At 45.1% G+C, this 24922-nt stretch overlaps 1 protein-coding gene across 1 annotated transcript in view; it reads right to left on the bottom strand.

The window, feature by feature from the left end:
* Positions 1-10384, bottom strand: part of F12 (coagulation factor XII) — a 172778-nt gene extending 162394 nt beyond the window's left edge. Inside the window, exon 1 of the mRNA XM_069763973.1 lies at positions 10298-10384. Coding sequence (XP_069620074.1) covers positions 10298-10357 — 60 coding nt within the window. The 5' untranslated portion in view covers positions 10358-10384. The remainder of the gene's footprint in view (positions 1-10297) is intronic.
* Positions 10385-24922: the final 14538 nt, after the last annotated feature.

Genomic DNA, 24922 nt, shown 5'->3' with positions numbered 1-24922 from the left:
AGTTGTTATATTTTTTCCCTCATAACCTCCCTCAGCACACCTATTGTGTTCCTAACACCTGCCATACCCTGCCTCTACTTTCCCCTCGTTGCGTAAAGTATACCCCTTTATCAGTAAAGTTAACCTTAACCCTTTCTCTGCCTCTTGTCCATTACTGCATCCAGCAACCTGCTCACAACAGCATGGAGGGAGAAAAGTGAGAGGGTGTAGTGGAGCAGTGTCCATGCTATGTAGTGATGAGGCAGTGACCCAATAAAGTTCAAAAGTAAAACGTGGTTATAATGTCCAAAGTTACAAATGAAACAACAGTATCCTCCGGATCGAAGCCAGGAAACAAGACAGTCTGTAAAGACAGATAGTCTTCTCCGCTTGATTTCTAAAACTTAACAAGGACAAAACAGAATTCAACATCTTTCCCCATCTCACTCTACCCCCCCAATGGACCTATCCATTAAACTAAAAGGCTGCCCACTCTCCCCGGTCCCACAAGCTCGCTGTCTTGGGGTAATCCTTGACATTGATCTCTCTTTCAAACCACATATCCAAGCCCTTTCCACTTCCTGCCAACTGTAACTCAAAAATATTTCACGGATCCGTACATTCCTCAACCAAGAATCTGCAAAAATACTAGTCCATGCCCTCATTATCTCCCGCCTTGACTACTGCAACCTCCTGCTCTGTGGCCTCCCCTCTAACACTCTCGCGCCTCTCCAATCTATTCTAAACTCTGCTGCCCGACTAATCCACCTGCCTCCCCGGCCTCTCCCCTCTGTCAATCCCTGCACTGGCTCCCTATTACCCAAAGACTCCAGTTCAAAACCCTAACCATGACATACAAAGCCATCCACAGCTCGTGTCCTCCGTATAGCTGTGACCTTGTCTCCCGGTACTTACCTGTACACAACCTACGATCCTCACAAGATCTCCTTCTCTACTCCCCTCTTATCTCCTCTTCCCACAATCGCATACAAGATTTCTCTCACGCATCACCCCTATTCTGGAACCCTCTACCACAACACATCAGACTCTCACCTACCATCGAAACCTTCAAAATGAACCTGAAGACCCACCTCTTCCAACAAGCCTACAACCTGCAGTAACCACCGATAGACCAAACCGCTGCACTACCAGCCATACCCTCACCTACTGTATCCTCACCCATCCCTTGTAGACTGTGAGCCCTCGCGGGCAGGGTCCTCTCTCCTACTGCACCAGTCGTGACTTGTTGTCACGCTCACGCCCTGACTGGTGGGTGTGAGCTCGGGGGTTTGTGGCCCCACTGTGCCGCAAACCAGACTACCCTGGAAGGGGCGTGACTATGACAGCTGCCTGGGTTTTCACTGGAGCCTCTGATGGTGAGGACAGGCTTGTGCAGCAGGCAGCTGCCAGGTGCTACTCCAGGGTGGTGTCTGGCTGTGACTGCTGATCCCACTTGGGAGACAGGAACACCAGGATTGGTGCGGGCATTAGGCAGGACTGGCAGAAGAGCACGGCTGGAACACAGACGAGTAGGCTGGCACGGCTGAGACAGGGCTGGCAGAGACACGGCGGAGAACTCAGGGCTGGCAGAGACACGGCAGGAAACAGGGCTGGCTAGGACAGCAGGAACACAGGACTGGAAGGCAGGGCAGGAACGGCAGGACTGGCAGGAACACAGGATTGGGAGGTACTGCAGAGAACACAGGACTGGAAGGCAGGGCAGGAATGGCAGGACTGGCAGGAACACAGGATACACAGGACTGGTTGATGTGGTGTATGAATCAGGCTGCACTCTGATGACACCCGAGTGCAGTCCTATTGTGAGTGTGATGAAGGAACAGGTAGGGACCTGTACACACAGAAGATGCAGGTACGGAAACAAGCCAGAAGGAAAGGAGAATGAAGGAACAGGTAGAGACCTGTTCACACAGGAGGACCAAGTAACAAGTAGAAGGTGGAACTAAGAGAAGAGAAGGAGAAGGCAGAGCCAAGGGCAGAGACGCTGGAGGCGGAGCCAAGAGCGGAGATGCTGGAGGCGGAGCCAAGAGCGGAGACACTGGAGGCGGAGCCAAGAGCGGAGACGCTGGAGGTAACGCCAAGAGCGGAGACGCTGGAGGCGGAACCAAGAGCGGAGAAGGAGCCAAGTGCAGAAACACAGGAGGCGGAGCCAGATAGTACCGCAAATAGCGGAGCCAGATAGAACCGCAAAGAGAGGAGCCACAGAGCAAAGCCAGAGAGTGCGAAGCAAGGTCTGAGTGCAGAGCCGCAAGAGTGCGGAGTATAAGCAGACAGAAAACACAAGGAAAGAAAGCAAGGAAGGAAGCCACGGACAAGGAGACCGAGAAAAGACAAAGTACAGACAAGGCAATAGAACAAGACACAGGGACAAAGACACAGGGACCAGGATATTCTGCCTCCTGGAGGGCGGACTACAAGAACAAGGCAATAGCACAGAGAAAAGCTCAGAGGAAGTAACTCAGAGCAAGGCCAGGCAAACTCAGCAGCTAAACACTAACTGAGCTAACACATTGCACAGGCCCAGAGCACAGGGTGGAGCTGCACTATATACAGGAGGCCTCTTGGTAATTGGTCAGGAACTGATTAGACAGATGCACCTGATTCCTATAAGAACCAGAGAGTTCAGGCGCCGGCCCCCTATACACATAGCCATGAGGCATGCAGAGAGCAGAGACACAGAACATGGAGCTGGCAATAAAGAGAAACCACATCATGGCCTGGAGCAGTGGGTAAGATTGTGTGAGAGATGTGAGGCCATGCTGCGATGCCAGCAGAGTTGTTACACTTGTATTGTTTAAGAATATTGTACTTGTTTTTACTATGTATACGCCTTCTCATATGTAAAGCGCCATGGAATAAATGGCGCTATAATAATAAATAATAATAAATGTGTCCGGTTGCCGAGGACGACTGCACCAGCGGAATATGCTTCGGGGTGCCAGGAGTTCGCTCTCTTGGCTCTGTGTTCTCTCACACAGGCTGAGCTTTTGCAGAGCAACTGCTCTGTTTTCTGCAAGCTCCACACTGACACACCCAAACCCTTCTTGCAGGCTATTTCTCTAAACTGGAATCTGTGTCCATGGGCCACTCGCAAGATCCGGGCTGGAGGAAATGGACCAGCACCACTACCTTCCTGCAGTCCGTTTAAAAAATAAAATCCCATACTGGGTTATCCTGAACAATTCCTTGGCCAAATAACTTAACCAGGTTCATGCTCACTTTTATTCTGCCTTGTGACTCACAGGCGTCCTGCTGTGATCACAAGGCACTCCAGTGGATCTAATACGCTTCGGAGCACATCCTGGGGGACACATAGCGACACTCGCAAATAACACCAGTCGCTGCCTCACATGGGAAACAGAACAGAGACTAGGTAGTGTGGGGAGAGGTATATAGATGCGGTAGTATGGGGTGACGGTGAGGGCACAGCAAGGAGGAAATAGTATGCTGAAGAGAGGTAGTGTGATGGGGGGCACAGTATAGAGACTGCACAGTATAGGGGGGACACTATGTGAGAGGACAGTGTGAATAGAAGACCCAGTATAGTAAAGAGAGGACAGCATGGACAGGGACAATGTGTATCATATTTTGTGCAGGGAATATAGTGAGGGGCAATTATTTATTCCGGGGCTCAGTGTAGGGAAGATATTTCTATTCAGGGGCATTATAATGACCCTGCTATTTTTAAGGGCGTCGTGTGGGGATGTGCTGAAGAAGACCGGAGAAGATGGTGGTCTGCGGAGCACAGCTGTGTATGAGAAGAGGCATCATGGAGTCTGGTCAAATTGGAGATGAAAAGAAAGAGAAAGAGTCTAATCAGAGAAGACATCACAGGTAAGATACCTGAATGTAAATGTTTATTTGTGGTCCAGCCTAAAGGTACCTTTATACTGAACGATATCGCTAGCGATCCGTGACGTTGCAGCATCCTGGATAGCGATATCGTTCAGTTTGACAGGCAGCAGCGATCTGGATCCTGCTGTGCCATCATTGGTCGGAGCAGAAAGTCCAGAACTTTATTTCGTCGCTGGATCTCCCGCAGACATCGCTGAATCGGCGTGTGTGACGCCGATTCAGCGATGTCTTCACTGGTAACCAGGGTAAACATCGGGTTACTAAGCGCAGGGCCGCGCTTAGTAACCCGATGTTTACCCTGGTTACCAGCGTAAACATAAAAAAAAAAAACACTACATACTTACATTCCGGTGTCTGTCCCCCGGCACTGTGCTTTCCTGCACTGGCTGTGAGCGCCGGCCAGCCGTAAAGCACAGCGGTGACGTCACCGCTCTGCTTTACGGCTAGCCGGCGCTGACAGTGCAGAGAAGCACAGCGCCGGAGGACGGACACCGGAATGTAACTATGTAGTGTTTATTTTTTTTACGTTTACGCTGGTAACCAGGGTAAACATCGGGTTACTAAGCGCGGCCCTGCGCTTAGTAACCCAATGTTTACCCTGGTTACCAGGGGACCGGCATCATTGGTCGCTGGAGAGCTGTCTGTGTGACAGCTCTCCAGCGACCACACAGCGACGCTGCAGCGATCGGGATCGTTGTCTAGATCGCTGCAGCGTCGCTTAATGTGACGGTACCTTAAGTCTCATCAATGCTGTGGTTCCTGCATTGTCTGCAATCTGATGATGACTGATGACAGCAATTCCCAGTATCTCGATCGTTAAGCACATACTGGGAGTTGTAGGTTCATGCGATATAAAGGAATGTGGGTGACCTGACATTACAATTGATGGTGGTTCAGTTGTTGTATTCATGTACTGGCGTGTTTGTGTGTGTCTGTGTATCTGAAATTATATGTGGTTTTGTAAGCTGCGTGTATGTAACAGTGTATTGCGGTGTGTAAAAACATTTGTATGTTTGGGGCACATTTATTAAATCTATAAGGGCCCTTTCAAATGTGTTAGGGAATTCCATTTGGCTTTCCATGTTTAGGAACAGACAAGTGAAATTTTCTATAACCTTGTCATAACCGTCAACTTAGGGATGTGATTGTATGGCGCAGGTTCACGAGCTGAGCCTGCTCCATACCAGGCAGATGTCAGTTGTGATACACAATTCACCTTGATTGCTGCTGTTTTAAGTATTGAAATGCCCTGTCAATCACTGACAGTGGCATTTAGATGGCACAATGGCCAATGCATGCACTCAACTGCAGCCATCAGCCCCCTGTGATGCAGTTGCAGGTTGCTGATGGGTGTCACGTGCTGCTGCCATGTTAGTTGTTCCTTGAAGCTCAACCTGAGGTTGGGCTCCATGGACGATGTCACAATCACAGTGCCGGGACGTTATTACAGCACGCTCACTTTGTAGTTAACGGTGACTGTAATGTCTCCCTCCTTGCACCAACCCCATCACAGGAAGTGACTGGTAGAAGGGAGAATAAAGTTCAAATTTTCTCCCTGCAGCCAACGCTCTCCCATTAAGCCAGCTAACAAGGCTTTAAACCCCATTTACCTCCAGATTAGCCCTATATTTGTTGATAAATAGCATTTCTCAAGGTGACAAGTTACCCTTAATAGGACTCTGTCAGCACAGAATGACTGTTCTAATGAAGTTCTGCCGCTCGGTGCTTCATGGCAGGGCCAATCGTGTACATTTACCTTCCCACATGTTTGTATTCCATCATTCTCCACCCTCACTAATTTAATTGACAGCTCTGGATTCATAGAGTCAGAGAAGGATGGAGATGGATGGATAACAAGCAGATGGGAAATTGTATATAAATGATTGGCAGCCATGATAATCTGAGCTCCTCTGCTTGGTTTCGGTATAATCATGGCACAATCCTCCTCCCGGGCAGGTCCACTGTGGGATACAAGCAGCAGCAGGCATCCCGCAGTGGACTCGCTAGTGTGAAACTACCCTAAAGGTGTTATCCAGGGATTCTGTTAAATGGAATCTGTCACTGATGTTATGGTGTCCTAACTAAGGGTAAGAAACTAGTGACAGATCCCCATAGCAGAATGCTGGGTCACTGAGCTGTACCAAAATCTTGTATTGGAAGTTCCAGCACATAATGATGAGTCCTGAATATTCATGAGTTCCTGACTTTCTCTGCCCACACTGCTAATTCAGTTTAAAAAAAAGCTATAAAACAGGGGCTGGGGGTAGAGAAAGCTGGTAGCTCAGGATCATCAGGACTCATCATTTGTTGCTGCCAGAATCTTATTTTCCTAATGAGATATATTACAAATATGTTTAACATTCCTGTCCCTATATTATATTAAAGAAAACAACACTTATGGAAGCTGTAGAGTGGGCCCCTAGAGTTAATTCTCCTGGTGGGCCCTAGGAACCCCGGTCCAACCCTGCATGCACCCGTAAGTTAGGCGGGCTCTCATCACTACAGAAATGACAAACATGTGGGTGCTATATGTGGTTTAGGTACACTGTGGGGCTCAGAAGGGAGGGGGCATTTGGATTTGGGAGCGGAGAATTTGCTGAATTTCTTTTGAGGGGCGAGGAGCCATTTTGCTTTTCCAGAGACAGTGTATACCAGTAACGTGGAAGCCCCCTTATATTTCCATTAACAGATGACAGACCTGAGTGGGGACTTGCTTTTGTGGATTGAGTTGAATCTTTTACTGAGAACATTTTACATAATGTTTGAGATCACATTTATCCAGCGCTCTACGCTGACCACTTACTTTGGGGTTTCAATCCAAATCTCCGAGTGACATAATTCAGATGAAATCCCAGAGGGATCCATTTTTACTTTGTCCCACTATACGACTTTCATTTTTTGCAGGCTGATTACTTGTATAGCATGGGGATGCAGCAGCATCACTATGCTATGCAAACTGTCAATGCTGCACTGACAGGGTAAGTTGCTGATCATGCTCTGAGCATAATCTAGCAACTTTCCTAGCCCTGGTGACCCGGATGTCGTAAAGATGACATCCGGTCCCCATGGCAACGATCGGGACTCCGCATGATGTCACGGAGTCTCCGATCCAAGGGCAGTAGGGCTGTCATCACTCTGCCTGCTCCCGAAATGATGCGATCGAGTTCGATCGCAGCATTTAGAGGGTAAAAGTGCAGGGCATCAGCTGCCATAATCAGCTGACACCCACTGGCGATCGCACGCACAGCCTGTGTGTGTGCAAAATCGCCATGACGTATGGATACGTCTTAGGTCAATAAGACCCAGGTCACAGGGATGTATGGATACATCTCATTTGGAAAAGGGGTTAATATTGTTCAACAATTTTGGTTCCCAATCCTCAGGAGTTTTTCTTCTATTTCTATTCTCAGTGTTGAGTGTGGCACACACATACAGCACACAATGCAAACATAGAGTCAACTTCTCCCCTTTTTATCTGGTTCCCTCTTACTTGCTACAGGCAAGTTTGTATGAGCATCACATGCTTGCAATATCTTTTATGTCGGCAAAACGATTAAGTAACATCATGCGGTTTAGGAAATGTCATAGATCAGTCATCTTGGGAAAAGGTTCACGTAAACTTGTACAACACATCCGTAAAGTAAATTGTTCAGACCCTGCCATTTTGCGCTTTGCAGTTATTGAAAGAGTAAGAGTGCCAAAGCAGGGAGGTAATCATTATTAACTACTTCTAAGGAAGGAGTTGAGGTGGATCATGTGTACCCCGGCTCAGAGTCCAACAGGTTTTAAATACAAATTTGATATGTCTGTGTTTTTGTAGTATTGTATGTATTCAAATGTCTATTGCATTGCTGATTTTAAGGGTGAGGTTATTTAAAGTGGGATGTGCCCTCCTATCTCCATTCTAGGACCCCTTGAAGAGGCGCAAAACGGCAGTCAGCCATCCATTATTTGCACCACATTTACTCTTACAGTAAAGGTACCTTCACACATAACGATTTCGTTAACGATATCGTTGCTTTTTTTGTGTGACATAGCAACGATATCGTTAACGAAATCGTTATGCGTGACAGCGACCAACGATCAGGCCCCTGCTGGGAGATCGTTGGTCGCTGGGCATGATCAGGACCTTTTTTTTGGGCGCTGATCACCCGCTGTCATCGCTGAATCGGCGTGTGTGATGCCGATCCAACGATGTGTTCACTGATAACCAGGGTAAATATTGGGTTACTAAGCGCAGGGTCGCGCTTAGTAACCCGATATTTACCCTGGTTACCATTGTAAAAGTTAAAAAAAACAAAAAACACTACATACTCACATTCCTGTCACGTCCCCCAGCGTCAGCTTCCCGCACTGACTGTGTCAGCGCCGGCCGGCAGTAAAGCAGAGCACAGCGGTGACGTCACAGCTCTGCTTTACGGCTGGCGCTTACACAGTGCAGGGAAGCTGACGCTGGGGGACGTGACAGGAATGTGAGTATGTACTGTTTTTTTTTTTACTTTTACAATGGTAACAAGGGTAAATATCGGGTTACTAAGCACGGCCCTGCGCTTAGTAACCCAATGTTTACCCTGGTTACCCGGGGACTTCGGCATCGTTGAACACAGTTTCAACGATGCCGAAGTTGTTTCCCTTATCGTTGGTCGCTGGAGAGAGCTGTCTGTGTGACAGCTCCCCAGCGACCACACAACAACTTACCAACGATCACGGCCAGGTCGTATCGCTGGTCGTGATCGTTGGTAAATCGTTTAGTGTAACGGTACCTTAAGTTTTTATGGTGTTGTTTGAATAAAACCTTGAAATCTTTTTGAAAGGAATAGTGCGTGCCACTTCCTCTTTTCTACATCACATGCTTGAAACAAAGTTGTTTACCCACTATTTTGGAAAGGTGCCAACAATTTTGTCTGCCCATTTTTGGGCATTTGTGTGAAATTATGTCCAATTTGCCCTTTTTTCAATCCACAAAGAGAATAAACATGTGTATGTTCTACTATGGCTTCTCTTTTTATCTACTACTGTTTTGTTTTTCATTAAGTAATTTATGTTCTTGTTTATGCTGTGCTGCGTGATACTACAATTTCCCTCGGAATCAATAAAATATATCATATCGTATAACAAAACATATGTAATTGCAATAATTTTCTGGGAGAAATGCTTCATTTCTGGAACAATTTCAAGGGTGCCAACACTTTAAATAATGACTGTATTTATTCATATAAATGAGATCTCGTCTGAGACATCTTCTTTTCTAAGCTAAACAATCCCAACTTTTCCAACCTCTCATCATATGAGAGACCGTCCATACCTTATAATAATCTAGTAGCCTCCTTTGAACTGATTCTAACTTCTGAATATCCTTTTTAAAATGTGGCCTTAGATGTGGCCTTACAAGTGATTTAGAGGGGTAGTAATACATTGGGATTGAATGATTTTATCTCTCTTTTTATACACCCTAAAATCTTGTTTGCTTGTAACCATAATCCCCAAGTGGTTCAACTTTCAATTAGTAATTCTCTAAACTGCCATTTTTTTTGATTCGTTCATTGTGGTTGACAGTTTTCAGAATGATTTGTGGTCTATTGTATCATAAACATGTTCCAAATTTCTAAAGTGCATGTAGTGGAACAGTCTCTATACCGAAGCACAGTCTGTTGACCTGCACTACAGTTCCGGTTGCACCTTGTATAAGGGTTTTCTGAAAAGCAGTGTTCTAGTGCAAAATCCATATACATCTGTGTAATGATTTTGTGAATTTGGTGCACGTCACATTTTGGCCTGCCAGCAAAGTTACATGTTTTATAGGTGTGGACAAATTTACATTAAAACTGGCCCCAATAGCATTAAACTATCCAAAAGTTTGAAGAACTCTGCATGAGTTTCTTGACTGCACTTTGTCAGTACCTTCCCTTTTGCTACTGTGGTTCTTATTTAAGTGGTTGATTAACCTCATATTGACATCGAACCAACTGTGACATCGAATAATATGTTGATGTTTATGTATATTTTTCCAACAAATCTAACATGGTATATGTATGTAAACCTATCTGCTCTAAAAATAGGTGCCATTGTGTAAAATACTAGGAAACATGAGATAAAATTCCGACAGAGGTGTCAGTATCCACGCAATCCATACTGTTGATTATAAGTCTAACATTTCTAGAAGACTGGGAACTCAACAAACCTGCTTGTCCAGGTTCTGATACTTAGGGAAAGAAGACCTACATTTACACTAAATGTGACCTCCATGCTTCAGCATTGCTTACATGTCTCCGACCTTTCAGTAGTCTTCCTTAAATGTCAATGAGCACATGCTGGGCAACAAAATCAGAAATAGCTAAGTGATGTGACTTTTCATTCTGTAGTCACCTCCAGAATCTAAGTTTCATGCAAATGTCATAGTAATAAGTTCACAACACAGGTGGCACAACTCATAGATGGTACTTACTGGTTTGGCCTGGACAATTCCTAGAAAAACCAGAAAGAAGAGCAGAGAGGAAAGCTTCATGTTGTCTACCCAAAATCTTACTAAACTTAAAAAGAGAAAGAAAAGTTTAGGAGATTGCTCTGGTAAAAAAGGGCATTGCCCTTTCATCTCTGTCCTGCAGAGCATGTTTGCTTGCCTTCAATGCAAATAGCCTCTTCAGAAGGAAGAGGACTTTATCTCGGGTGCCATCTATTGGATGTAGCAATAATAAAAGTCAATATCGACCCTTTACTAAAGGTACCGTCACACTCAGCAACTTTCCAACGATCACGACCAGTGATACGACCTGGCCGTGATCATTGGAAAGTCCTTGTGTGGTCGCTGGAGAGCTGTCACACAGACAGCTCTCCAGCGACCAACGATGCCGAAGTCCCCGGGTAACCAGGGTAAACATCGGGTTACTAAGCGCGGCCCTGACACAGGATGCAGGAGGAGTGCAGGGAAGCGGACGCCGGGGGACGTGACAGGCACCGGAATGTGAATATGTGGGGGTTTTTTTACATTTACAATGGTAACGAGGGTAAACATCGGGTTACTAAGCGCGGCCCTGCGCTTAGTAACCCGATGTTTACCCTGGTTACCAGTGAACATATCACTGGATCGGCGTCACACACGCCGATTCAGCGATGTCAGCGGGTGATCCAGCGACGAAATAAAGTTCTGGCCTTCTAGCTCCGACCAGCGATGTCACAGCAGGATCCGGATAGCTGCTGCGTGTCAAACACAACGATATCGCTATCCAGGACGCTGCAACGTCACGGATCGCTATCGTTATTGTTGTAATGTTGTTCAGTGTGAAGGTACCTTAAGCCTTGCCACATAACTTAGGATAACAAGTCAAACCAGAAACTCCCTTTGCAGGCGTGTTTCGGGGTGTTGCCACTCCTCAGTGCAAAGCAGATATGATTTGGCTAGGTGAGATGCTTCTGACTGGAGATCTAAAAAGTAAAGGCTTTGCACTCTCCACAAGGAGAAACATTCCTTTAGACCCAATGTTTGCCTTGTATAATTTCTCATGTAACCATACTGAAATGGACAAGATGACAACCCAGGTACAGATATGATATGCCATATGTGGTATAAATTATACACTCCTTCTGTGGAAAACATATAGGCCCCGATTCATTAATGTGTTTAGGCAATAAATCTGTCGTAAAATACTTTGAAAAATTTTGGGCCGTTTTCACACCAGTTTTGGACAACTTTGGTAAAATGGGCAGAGCCAGAAGAGGGCATGGTTATACCCACTAATTGTATTGATGATAGGCTGTGGCATACTTTACCCCACAAATTTTGCTGCAGTCCATGTACCTATTAACCCTTTCATGTCTCCATGCCTTTAATGCAGGCTCCGGCGCTGAGACTGCATCTTTCCCTGCACATGACAGCTGATTTGATCAGCTGTCATGTCCACTTTACAGCCAGGAGTGGATTCACGATCCACCCACGGCTGTTAAATTAAATGCCGCTGTCAATCTCTGACAGCGGCATTTAACACACTCTTACAGAAAGCGCATCGCAAGACACGCCCATCTGCTCCCTTGTCACGTGATAGCGGCGCGCCGATGGGTTGTCATGACAGCCAGGGGTCTGCAGAAGACACTCATGCCTGTCATAGTAGGAGATCGCCATTTTTGCTACATATAGCAGGGCTGAAAACAGATTTTTATTTTCCTTACAAACTTTGTAACTTTTTTCACCACTTAAATAAAAAAGAACCTATACATGTTTGGGATCTGCGTAATTGTACTGACCAGGAAAAACATTGGCTGGTCAGTTTTACCATTTAGAGAACATGGTAAGTAAAAAACACTAAAAACAATTGTGGAATTGCACTTTTTTTGCAATGTCACACCACTTGAATTTTTTTTCCATTTTTCAGTACATTATATAGTAAAATCAATGAGGTCATTCAAAAGAACAACCTTTCTCACAACAAACAAGCCCTCAGATGGCCATATTGACAGAAAAATAAAATAAGTTATGGCTCTAGGCAGAAGGGGAGCAAACAAAAAAACAAAAAAGCAAAATGGAATATCACCCAGGGTGAAGGGGTTAATGATTCAGGCACCTCTGACTCCACCATGTACCCTAATCAAGACTGAAAAGAGCAAAGAGTTTAACTGTAGGAAAGTCCCTTGACGATAGACTGTGGACATTTTGTGAAATGCAGAACATGTCACCAGAACTAAGGATGGATTCACACATAGGATGGAAGTATGCAGACTTATCGATTTGGATCGGACAACCACTTTAATCTACATCTCTGGACCAGATATCACCTCCCTTCTAACCAGAATCCCTCAATGTCTGTCCACTATTTCATCCTTCTTTTCCGCTAGATTTCTGAAACTAAACATGGACAAAACAGAATTCATCATCTTTCCCCATCTCACGCGACCCCCCAAACGAACCTATCCATTACAGTAAATGGCTGCCCACTCTCCCCAGTCCCACAAGCTCGCTGCCTCGGGGAAATCCTTGACGCTGATCTCTCCTTCAAACCACATATCCAAGCCCTTTCCACTTCCTGCTGACTTCAACTCAAAAATATTTCCATTCATTCCTCAACCATGAATCTGCAAAAACCCTAGTCCATGCCCTCATCATCTCTCGCCTTGACTACTGCAACCTCCTGCTCTGTGGCCTCCCCTCTAACACTCTCGCACCCCTCCAATCTATTCTAAACGCTGCTGCCCGACTAATCCACCTGTCCCCCCGCTATTCCCCGGCCTCTCCCCTCTGTCAATCCCTTCACTGGCTCCCCATTGCCCAGAGACTCCACTACAAAACCCTAACCATGACGTACAAAGCCATCCACAACCTGTCTCCTCCATACATCTGTGGCCTCGTCTCCCGGTACTTACTTACACGCAACCTCCGATCCTCACAAGATCTCCTACTCTACTCCCCTCTTATCTCCTCTTCCCACAATCGTATACAAGATTTCTCTCGCGTATCACCCCTACTCTGGAATCCTCTACCACAACACATCAGACTCTCGCCTACCATCGAAACCTTCAAAAAGAACCTGAAGACCCACCTCTTCCGACAAGCCTACAACCTGCAGTAACCACCGACCGACCAAACCGCCACATGACCAGCTCTATCCTCGTCTACTGTATCCTCACCCATCCCTTGTAGATTGTGAGCCTTCGCGGGCAGGGTCCTCACTCCTCCTGTACCAGTTATGACTTCTATTGTTTAAGATTATTGTACTTGTTTTTATTATGTATACCCCTCCTCACATGTAAAGCGCCAAGGAATAAATGGCGCTATAACAATAAATAATAATAATAATCTTATCACTGGTGTGCTCCCCCATGTGCATTGCCACTAAGTATAGTGTTCCATCTGAGTTTCATGGATTGTTGGCTAAGTTCACACAAGCATATAAAAAAAAATCTGCTTTTCGTCCAGATAAGACGAGTTTTCATCTGTATGGAATCAGCATTGTATTAGTTTATACATCAGCTGTGAATAATATTATAAGAACAAAATCAGTTTATTAACAAGGGCAATGTATCCAATAAAAATTGGATGCTACACGCTTCATTGGCACGGGATCTGATTTACTTTTGCACACTTATAGACTTCATCCAAAACGCAGAAGAGACTAATGAATACAGACATTTTTTTTCACTTGGACATTCTGCCAAAAACCAGACAGTTATCTCAAAGGTCCAATTGAATAACATTGGACTGAGAGAGGGAGAGAGGGCTAGGAGCTGTCAAGCTGCGTTCTGAATCATCTGAGGTTGAATTTCTGTGGAGGGTGTCAATCCTGCCGGTGAGCACAGCTGAGGTAGAGGAAGGAAAGATATGATACAGGTAAAAACAAAACAGATCATTCTTGAAATTCATCCCATTAGGATATTTATCCCCTTGGGGTAAGCTGTTTTTGCTATTTACCACCACGTTTGGGACATGCGACTTTCTCTCACTCCAAAAAACGCAGAATGTGTGATGTCCCCTTTGTGAACTGTGACAAAGTGTTTAGAAGCACCTGAGTATGTACTGTTTTGTTATTAACCCCTCTGTGACCTTAGACGTACTATCCCGTCGAGGTGCCCTGGGCTTATCTGACCCTGGACGGGATAGTACGTCATAGCCGATCGGCCGCGCTCACGGGGGGAGCGCGGCCGATCGCGGCCGGGTGTCAGCTGCTTATCGCAGCTGACATCCGGCACTATGTGCCAGGAGCGGTCACGGACCGCCCCCGGCACATTAACCCCTGGCACACCGCGATCAAAGATGATCGCGATGTGCCGGCGGTGCAGGGAAGCACCGCGCAGGGAGGGGGCTCCCTGCGGGCTTCCCTGAGCCCCCCGCAGCAACGCGATGTGATCGCGTTGCTGCGAGGGTCTCCTCACCTCCCTCCCTGCTCGAGCCCCGGATCCAAGATGGCCGCGGATCCGGGTCCTGCAGGGAGGGAGGTGGCTTCACAGAGCCTGCTTAGAGCAGGCACTGTGAAGCCTGCAGCGCTGCATGTCAGATCAGTGATCTGACAGAGTGCTGTGCAAACTGTCAGATCACTGATCTGTGATGTCCCCCCCGGGACAAAGTAAAAAAGTAAAAAAAAAATTTTCCAAATGTGTAAAAAAAATAAAAAAAAAATATTCCAAAATAATGAAAAAAAAAAAAAATATTATTCCCATAAATACATTTCTTCATCTAAATAAAAAAAAAAAACCAATAAAAGTACACATATTTAGTATCGCCGCGTCCGTAACGACCCGACCTATAAAACTGTCCCACTAGTTAACCCCTTCAGTAAACACCGTAAGAAAAAAAAAAAAAAAAAAACGAGGCAAAAAACAACGCTTTATTATCATACCGCCGAACAAAAAGTGGAATAACACGCGATCAAAAGGACAGATATAAATAACCATGGTACTGCTGAAAGCGTCATATTGTCCCGCAAAAAAAGAGCCGCCATACAGCATCATCAGCAAAAAAATAAAAAAGTTATAGTCCTGAGAATAAAGCGATGCAAAAATAATTATTTTTTCTGTAAAATAGTTTTTATCGTATAAAAGCACCAAACCATAAAAAAATGATATAAATGAGGTATCACTGTAATCGTACTGACCCGAAGAATAAAACTGATTTATCAATTTTACCAAACGCGGAACGGTATAAACGCCTCCCCCAATAGAAATTCATGAATAGCTGGCTTTTGGTCATTCTTCCTCACAAAAATCGGAATAAAAAGCGATAAAAAAATGTCACGTGCCCAAAAATGTTTTCAATAAAAACGTCAACTCGTCCCGCAAAAAACAAGACCTCACATGACTCTGTGGACCAAAATATGGAAAAATTATAGCTCTCAAAATGTGGTATTGCAAAAAATATTTTTTGCAATAAAAAGGGTCTTTCAGTGTGTGACGGCTGCCAATCATAAAAATCCGCTAAAAAACTCGCTATAAAAGTAAATCAAACCCCCCTTCATCACCCCCTTAGTTAGGGAAAAATAAAAAAAAATGTATTTATTTCCATTTTCCCATTAGGGCTAGGGTTAGGGCTAGGGTTAGGGCTAGGGCTAGGGTTAGGGCTAGGGTTAGGGCTAGGGTTAGGGCTAGGGCTAGGGTTAGGGCTAGGGTTAGGGCTAGGGTTAGGGTTAGGGCTAGGGTTAGGGCTAGGGTTAGGGTTAGGGTTAGGGCTAGGGTTAGGGCTAGGGTTAGGGTTAGGGCTAGGGTTAGGGCTAGGGTTAGGGCTAGGGCTAGGATTAGGGTTAGGGTTAGGGCTAGGGTTAGGGCTAGGATTAGGGTTAGGGTTAGGGTTGGGGCTACAGTTAGGGTTGGGGCTAAAGTTAGGGTTAGGGTTTAGATTACATTTACAGTTGGGAATAGGGTTGGGATTAGGGTTAGGGGTGTGTCAGGGTTAGAGGTGTGGTTAGGGTTACCGTTGGAATTAGGGTTAGGGGTGTGTTTAGATTAGGGTTTCAGTTATAATTGGGGGGTTTCCACTGTTTCGGCACATCAGGGGCTCTCCAAACACGACATGGCGTCCGATCTCAATTCCAGCCAATTCTGCGTTGAAAAAGTAAAACAGTGCTCCTTCCCTTCCGAGCTCTCCTGTGTGCCCAAACAGGGGTTTACCCCAACATATGGGGTATCAGCGTACTCAGGACAAATTGGACAACAACTTTTGTGGACCAATTTCTCCTGTTACCCTTGGGAAAATACAAAACTGGGGGCTAAAAAATAATTTTTGTGGGAAAACAAAAAGATTTTTTATTTTCACGGCTCTGCGTTATAAACTGTAGTGAAACACTTGGGGGTTCAAAGTTCTTACAACACATCTAGATAAGTTCATTGAGGGGTCTAGTTTCCAATATGGGGTCACTTGTGGGGGGTTTCTACTGTTTAGGTACATTAGGGGCTCTGCAAACGCAATGTGACGCCTGCAGACCAATCCATCTAAGTCTGCATTCCAAATGATGCTCCTTCCCTTCCGAGCCCTCCCATGCGCCCAAACGGTGGTTCCCCCCCACATATCGGGTATCAGCGTACTCAGGACAAATTGGACAACAACATTTAGGGTCCAATTTCTCCTGCTAACCTTGGAAAAATACAAAACTGGGGGCTAAAATATAATTTTTGTGGAAAAAAAAATATTTTTTATTTGCATGGCTCTGCGTTATAAACTGTAGTGAAATACTTGGGGGTTCAAAGCTCTTACAACACATCAAGATGAGTTCCTTAGGGGGTCTACTTTCCAAAATGGTGTCACTTGTGGGGGGTTTCTACTGTTTAGGTACATTAGGGGCTCTGCAAACGCAATGTGACGCCTGCAGACCATTCCATCTAAGTCTGCATTCCAAATGGCGCTCCTTCCCTTCCGAACCCTCCCATGCGCCCAAACGGTGGTTCCCCCCCACATATGGGGTATCAGCGTACTCAGGACAAATTGGACAACAACTTTTGGGGTCCAATTTCTCCTGTTACCCTAGGGAAAATACAAAACTGGGGGCTAAAAAATAATTTTTGTGGGAAAAAAATTTTGTTTTATTTTTATGGCTCTGCATTATAAACTTCTGTGAAGCCCTTGGTGGGTCAAAGTGCTCACCACACATCCAGATAAGTTCCTTAGGGGGTCTACTTTCCAAAATGGTGTCACTTGTGGGGGGTTTCAATGTTTAGGCACATCAGTGGCTCTCCAAACGCAACATGGCGTCCCATCTCAATTCCTGTCAATTTTGCATTGAAAAGTCAAACGGCGCTCCTTCCCTTCCGAGCTCTCCCATGCGCCCAAACAGTGGTTTACTGCCACATATGGGGTATCAGCGTACTCGGGACAAATTGGACAACAACTTTTGAGGTCCAATTTCTTCTCTTACCCTTGGAAAAATAAAAAATTGGGGGCAAAAATATAATTTTTGTGAAAAAATATGATTTTTTATTTTTACGGTTCTGCATTATAAACTTCTGTGAAGCACTTGGTGGGTCAAAGTGCTCACCACACCTCTAGATAAGTTCCTTAGGGGGTCTACTTTCCAAAATGGTGTCACTTGTGGGGGGTTTCAATGTTTAGGCACATCAGTGGCTCTCCAAACGCAACATGGCGTCCCATCTCAATTTCTGTCAATTTTGCATTGAAAAGTCAAACTGCGCTCCTTCCCTTCCGAGCTCTCCCATGCGCCCAAACAGTGGTTTACTGCCACATATGGGGTATCAGCGTACTCAGGACAAATTGGACAACAACTTTTGAGGTCCAATTTCTTCTCTTACCCTTGGAAAAATAAAAAATTGGGGGCAAAAATATAATTTTTGTGAAAAAATATGATTTTTTATTTTTACGGCTCTGCATTATTAACTTCTGTGAAGCACTTGGTGGGTCAAAGTGCTCACCACACATCCAGATAAGTTCCTTAGGGGGTCTACTTTCCAAAATGGTGTCACTTGTGGGGGGTTTCAATGTTTAGGCACATCAGTGGCTCTCCAAACGCAACATGGCGTCCCATCTCAATTCCTGTCAATTTTGCATTGAAAAGTCAAATAGCGCTCCTTCCCTTCCGAGCTCTCCCATGCGCCCAAACAGTGGTTTACTGCCACATATGGGGTATCAGCGTACTCAGGACAAATTGGACAACAACTTTTTGGGTCCAATTTCTCCTGTTACCCTTGGTAAAATAAAACAAATTGGAGCTGAAGTAAATTTTTTGTGTAAAAAAGTTAAATGTTCATTTTTATTTAAACATTCCAAAAATTCCTATTAAACACCTGAAGGGTTAATAAACTTCTTGAATGTGGTTTTGAGCACCTTGAGGGGTGCAGTTTTTAGAATGGTGTCACACTTGGGCATTTTCTATCATATAGACCCCTCAAAATGACTTCAAATGAGACGTGGTCCCTAAAAAAAAATGGTGTTGTAAAAATGAGAAATTGCTGGTCAACTTTTAACCCTTATAACTCCCTAACAAAAAAAAAAATTGGTTCCAAAATTATGCTGATGTAAAGGAGACATGTGGGAAATGTTACTTATTAAGTATTTTGTGTGACATATCTCTGTGATTTAATTGCATAAAAATTCAAAGTTTGAAAATTGCGAAATTTTCAAAATTTTCGCCAAATTTCCGTTTTTTTCACAAATAAACGCAGGTACTATCAAAGAAATTTTACCACTATCATGAAGTACAATATGTCACGAGAAAACAATGTCAGAATCACCAGGATCCGTTGAAGCGTTTCGGAGTTATAACCTCATAAAGGGACAGTGGTCAGAATTGTAAAAATTGGCCTGGTCATTAACGTGCAAACCACCCTTGGGGGTAAAGGGGTTAATATTAGCAATATGTTCCACTTTTGAATTTACGGGTTGTGCAACTTATATATTTTAATTTGCATGTCAAGAATGTAACACATTACACAGCATATTTCGTGTCATAATTAATAAAATAAATTAAATCATAATTGTGATTCAGAGGTATTATGAAGGAATGTATTCTGTCCAGTGCAAATGCACATACATGTCGGCAGTGTGATTCCTATAAGTGTGTCCTAGAAATGTGAAGATTAAAACCAGAAGGATGTATACAGACTGTGCCCTGCTATCTTCCACCATCACACTCTAACCAGCATGTCTATTCTTCCTACAGGTATGTTCATGCACCCAGCTCTCCAGCCTGCTCTTCTGCCTTGTCTGTCTATGAAGTGCACATAGTACATCACCCAACTTTCCACACAGACTTTCCTCTGCTCCTAGCATTCACATGGTATGCCTTTCAGCTAACCCCAGCTTACCCTGTGTTATTTATGACCTTGTTTACTTTGGCTTGATTGTATGCATCTGGTCCACTCTTAATTCTCTGACCAAGATGAGCAGAGACCACTCCTCTCTGCCTCATACCTGAATGCACTCAGTTGTACATATATTGCATAACACAAGTCTGCAATGACTTTAGTCTGCAGTGTAATTCCTATAAGTGTGTCCTAGAAGTGTGAAGATTATGTAGAATTAAAACCAGAATTGGAACTGAAGGTAACTAGCCAGTCACTATAAACAATGTTTCTGTTTGTTTTCACTCTCACCCCTATAATCCTTCACTTTCTGCCAACTCCCCTAATCCCTACACCTAGTAAGGAAATGTTCATCTCTTCCTCAATCCTCCCCATCCATCTCACCTCCTCCTCAGAACTGTTCCTCAACATAAAATCCTCTGTCTCCAAGCACAGACAGCCCCCTCATGCCCTCTCCTGCTCCCACCTGCTAACACTTTCTCTGCTCCTTCTCACTGCTGGTGATATCTCTCCAAATCCTTGTCCTCCTCACCACATCCCCACAGTCAGTTCTTCCTCCCATCCACACTCTATCACAAATTTCCGCAACCTATCTAACCTTATAGCCATTTGTCCGGCCCCCACTTCCCAAGTCCCACTAACAGTAGCTCTGTTGAACGATCGCTCTGTCTGCAACAAGCTTTCTACATCCATGATCTTTTTATGACTAACAAACTTTCCTTTCTCGCCATCACCAAAACCTGGCTCACCCCTTCTGACACAGCATCTCCTGCTGAACTTTCGTATGGTAGCTTCCACCTTTCTCACACACCCCGCCCCAGCAGCAAGCATGGCGGAGGAGTTGGTTTTCTCCTGTCAGATAACTGCTCCTTCACCCCAATCCCACTTCCACCCTCTGTTACCCTCCATTCCTTCGAGGTGCACTCTGTGCCCATCTACTCCCCCTCCAACCTCCAACTGGCTGTCATTTACTGCCCCCCAGGGCCAGCCGCCACCTTCTTTGACCACTTCATCACCTGGCTACTTCATTTCCTTTCTGTGGTCATCCCCACTATCATCATGGGCGACCTCAACAACCCCATTGACACTACCCTCTCAGCTGCCACTAAAACTTCTATCTCTCACTTCCTCCTTTGGCCTCACTCAATGGTCTTCTGCAGCCACTCACAAAGATGGTCACACACTGGACCTCATCTTCACCCGCCTCTGCTCCCTATCTAACCTCTCTAACTCACCTCTTCCTCTTTCTGACCACAATCTACTCACATTCTCTTCCCTCTCCACTCCTTGTCTACAATCCCCACCCCACAAACTTGCACACCCTCACAGAAATCTTAAACACCTTGATCTACACTCACTCTCTGAATCCCTCCTCCCTCTCACAGATATACGTTCCCAACACAATGCAGATGACGCTGCCGCTCTATATAACACCACAATAGCTGTAGCTTTGGAATCTCTTGCCCATCTCACACATACCAAAGCTCGCAAAATCAACAGACAGCCCTGGCACACCAGCCTGACCAAAGAACTGAGGCGAGCTTCCAGGGCTGCTGAGCGGAGATGGAAAAGATCTCACTCCAACGAGCACTTCATCGCATTCAAACAGTCCCTCACTACTTTCAAGACCACACTCGCCACAGCAAAACAAACCTACTTCTCATCTCTCATATCCTCCCTGTCTCACAACCCTTATTCAACACCTTCAACTCTCTCCTCCGCCCCCCAGCACCTCCTCCCTCCCCACTCATCTCAGCTGAAGACTTTGCCTCATTTTTCAAGCAGAAGATTGAGAACATCAGAGACAGTTTTAGTTGACTATGCCCAGAGCCCTTCCTCCCAAATACCCAGCCCTCCACCTCCAAAACCAACTTCTCCACCATTACAGAAGATCGACTCTCCACTCTACTCTCCAAATCGCATCTCACCACCTGTGCACTTGACCCAATCCCATCCCACTTCATACCAAACCTCGCCACAGTCTTCATCCCAACCCTAACCCATCTCTTCAACCTATCACTAACAACTGGTGTTTCCCCTCAAGCTTTAAACATGCCTCAATCACACCTATCCTCAAAAAGCCCTTTCTTGATCCATCCTCTGTATCGAGCTATCGCCCTATATCACTTCTCCCCTATGCCTCAAAACTACTGGAACAACACGTTATCTTGAACTGTCAAAGCAAAAAAGAGGGGAGAAGCCAGCATTGCTTATGGTCAGAACGCAATACATAAAGTGCACATGCACATATTAATTTCTAACTGTATTTCAGAATGAGACATTTAGCAAACAATTGATCAATTCTTTGAGCCAACCCGCCACGTCACGGCATTCTCATAATGGGGCAGTCCTACGCTAAGTTTTTTATATTCGCTGTGCCATAAAGGCCTTCTAAACTAATTTAAAGCAAGACCACATTAAATGCAAACTATACCTGGAGCATTTCTGAATCACTCCCTTAGTGCCAGAAAGGGCGAGCGCAGATAAAGGTTGACCAGGTCCAGCTATAGACATTTCAGGTTTAACCTCCACACTTCCCAACCAGCACCACAGATAAAGGGTGAGACAGGCTGAGACACAGGTGCACAATTAAACAGCGCCTAGGGCAGGGCAGGGCTGCTGTATGTGTGTACAGCAGCCTATCAATCACAGAAAACACAGAAAGAATGGCGTACATAACTCAGCGTGCACGGCAACAGTGGTGGTCATCCACGTACCAATATCAAAGCAAAAAAGAGGGGAGAAGTCAGCACTACTTATGGTCAGAACGCAATACATAAAGCGCACATGCACATAATAATTTCTAACTGTATTTAAAATGAGACATTTAGCAAACAATTGATCAATTCTTTGAGCCACCCCGCCACGTCGTTCTCATAATGGGGCAGTCCTACGCTAAGTTTTTTATATTCGCTGTGCCATAAAGGCCTCCTAAACAAATTTAAAGCAAAACCACATTAAATGCAAGCTGTATCTGGAGCATTTCTGAATCACTCCCATAGTGACAGAAAGGGCGAGCACAGATAAAGGTTGACCAGGACCAGCTATAGACATTTCAGGTTTAACCTCCACACTGCCCAACCACCATCTTGAACTGTCCTCCCATCTATCTTCCTGCTCCCTCTTTGACCGCTTACAATCAGGCTTCTGGTCACAACACTCCACTGAAACTGCCCTAACTAAGGTCACCAATGACCTATTAACCGCCAAGAGCAAACTACACTACTCTATCCTCCTCCTCCTGGACCTGTCCTCTGCCTTTGACACAGTGGACCATTCCCTGTTGCTGCGGACCCTCTCATCCCTTGGCATCACAGACTTGGCCCTATCCTGGATCTCGTCATACCTAACTGACCGGACATTCAGCGTGCGTCTCCCACTCACACACCACCTCCTCACCTCGCCACCTATCTGTCGGAGTCCCACAAGGCTCAGTTTTAGGGCCCCTGCTCTTCTCCATTTACACTTTTGGCCTGGGACAGCTCATAGAATCTCACGGTTTTCAATATCATCTCTATGCTGACGATACACAGATCTACATTTCTGGACCAGATATCACCACCCTACTAACCAGAATCCCTCAATGTCTATCTGCTATTTCATCCTTCTTCACTAGATTTCTAAAACTTAACATGGACAAAACAGAATTCATCATCTTTCCCCATCTCACGCGACCCCCAACGAACCTATCCATTACAGTAAACGGCTGCCCACTCTCCTCAATCCCACAAGCTCGCTGTCTCGGGGTAATCCTTGACACTGATCTCTCCTTCAAACCGCATATCCAAGCCCTTTCCACTTCCTATCGCCTTCAACTCAAAAATGTTTTACGGATCTGTACATTCCTAAATCAAGCAAAAACCCTAGTCCATGCCCTCAACATCTCCCACCTTGACTACTGTAAACTCCTGCTCTGTGGCCTCCCCTCTAACACTCTTGCACCCCTCCAATCTATTCTAAACTCAGCTGCCCGACTAATCCACCTGTCCCCCCGCTATTCCCGGCCTCTCCCCCCTGTTAATCCCTTCACTGGCTCCCCATTACCCAGAGACTCCAGTACAAAAGCCTAACCATGACATACAAAGCCATCCACAACCTTTTCTCCTCCATACATCTGTGACCTTGTCTCCTGGTACTTTCCTGCACGCAACCTCCGATCCTCACAAGATCTACTTTCTCTCGCGCATCACCCCTACTCTGGAACTCTCTACCACAACATATCAGACTCTCACCTACCATCGAAACATTCAAAAAGAACCTGAAGACCCACCTCTTCCGACAAGCCTACAACTTGCGGTAACCACCGATCGACCAAACCACTGCACGACCAGCTCTATCCTCACCTATTGTATCCTCACCCATCCCTTGAAGATTGTGAGCCCTGGCGGGCAGGGTCCTCTCTCCTCCTGTACCCAGTTGTGACTTGTATTGTTCAAAATTATTGTACTTGTTTTTATTATGTATACCCCTCCTCACATGTAAAGCGCCATGGAATAAATGCCGCTATAATAATAAATAATAATAAAATGATACATTACACCTATTTCTCGCACATTTGTGAAAACCCTTGATGGTGAGCCAGGTGGACGTTGGAGTGGGTTGCCTCAAAAAACTGGGGGACAGCATGTTGCCAAGTGTCATTCCCCTTCTAGCAACAAATCTACAACCGTCGTGAATAATTTTGTGTAAAGTGTTGTCCTGGTTTATTGATTAAATGCAGTCTCTGTGGAACGTATGTACCTGGCTTCAGTAAAATCTCGAAAAGGCTATGGCATGTGTGATATGGCGGGGGTGAGAACTAAAGGAAAGTAATGTAGTGTTCTCAGAGACTGGTTTCCTGTAAAGAGAGGTTTTCACTTTGTGTATTGACGGGTGTGGAAAGACTGCTAACTGTAAAACGTAAATTAAGTTTATTGGAATTGAGATATGTGGTGAATCCCTCAATTGCTGAGGTGTCCCCTAACCAGACAATGAGGAGGTCATCTACATGGCTCCCAAACCAATTAATGTGATCAAGATATGGATTATTGACAGAAAAAAATTTAAATTTCCTCACATCAAGACATATATAGGATTGGGAGGGAAGGGAAAATGTTGAGTCCATCAGGGTGCCTAGAATTTGAAAAAAAAAACAGTTTTAATGAATATTCCAAGGCTAATAGAATAAAATATTTCAGGTTTGGTGAGTATGCACTCTATCTGTCAAGGTGGTATCGAATGGCTAAGCTAGCAAGCTAAGGAATGTGGGATAGTTGAATACAAATTAATGACATTGCATGTCATAAAGAGAAAATCATCATGCCATTTAAATGTATAAAAAATCTTACAGACTGTGGTGTCCTTA

Source organism: Ranitomeya imitator, chromosome 4 (assembly GCF_032444005.1).
Source record: "Ranitomeya imitator isolate aRanImi1 chromosome 4, aRanImi1.pri, whole genome shotgun sequence".
Taxonomy (NCBI): domain Eukaryota; kingdom Metazoa; phylum Chordata; class Amphibia; order Anura; family Dendrobatidae; genus Ranitomeya; species Ranitomeya imitator.
This window is presented reverse-complemented; position numbering and strand designations above follow the sequence as displayed.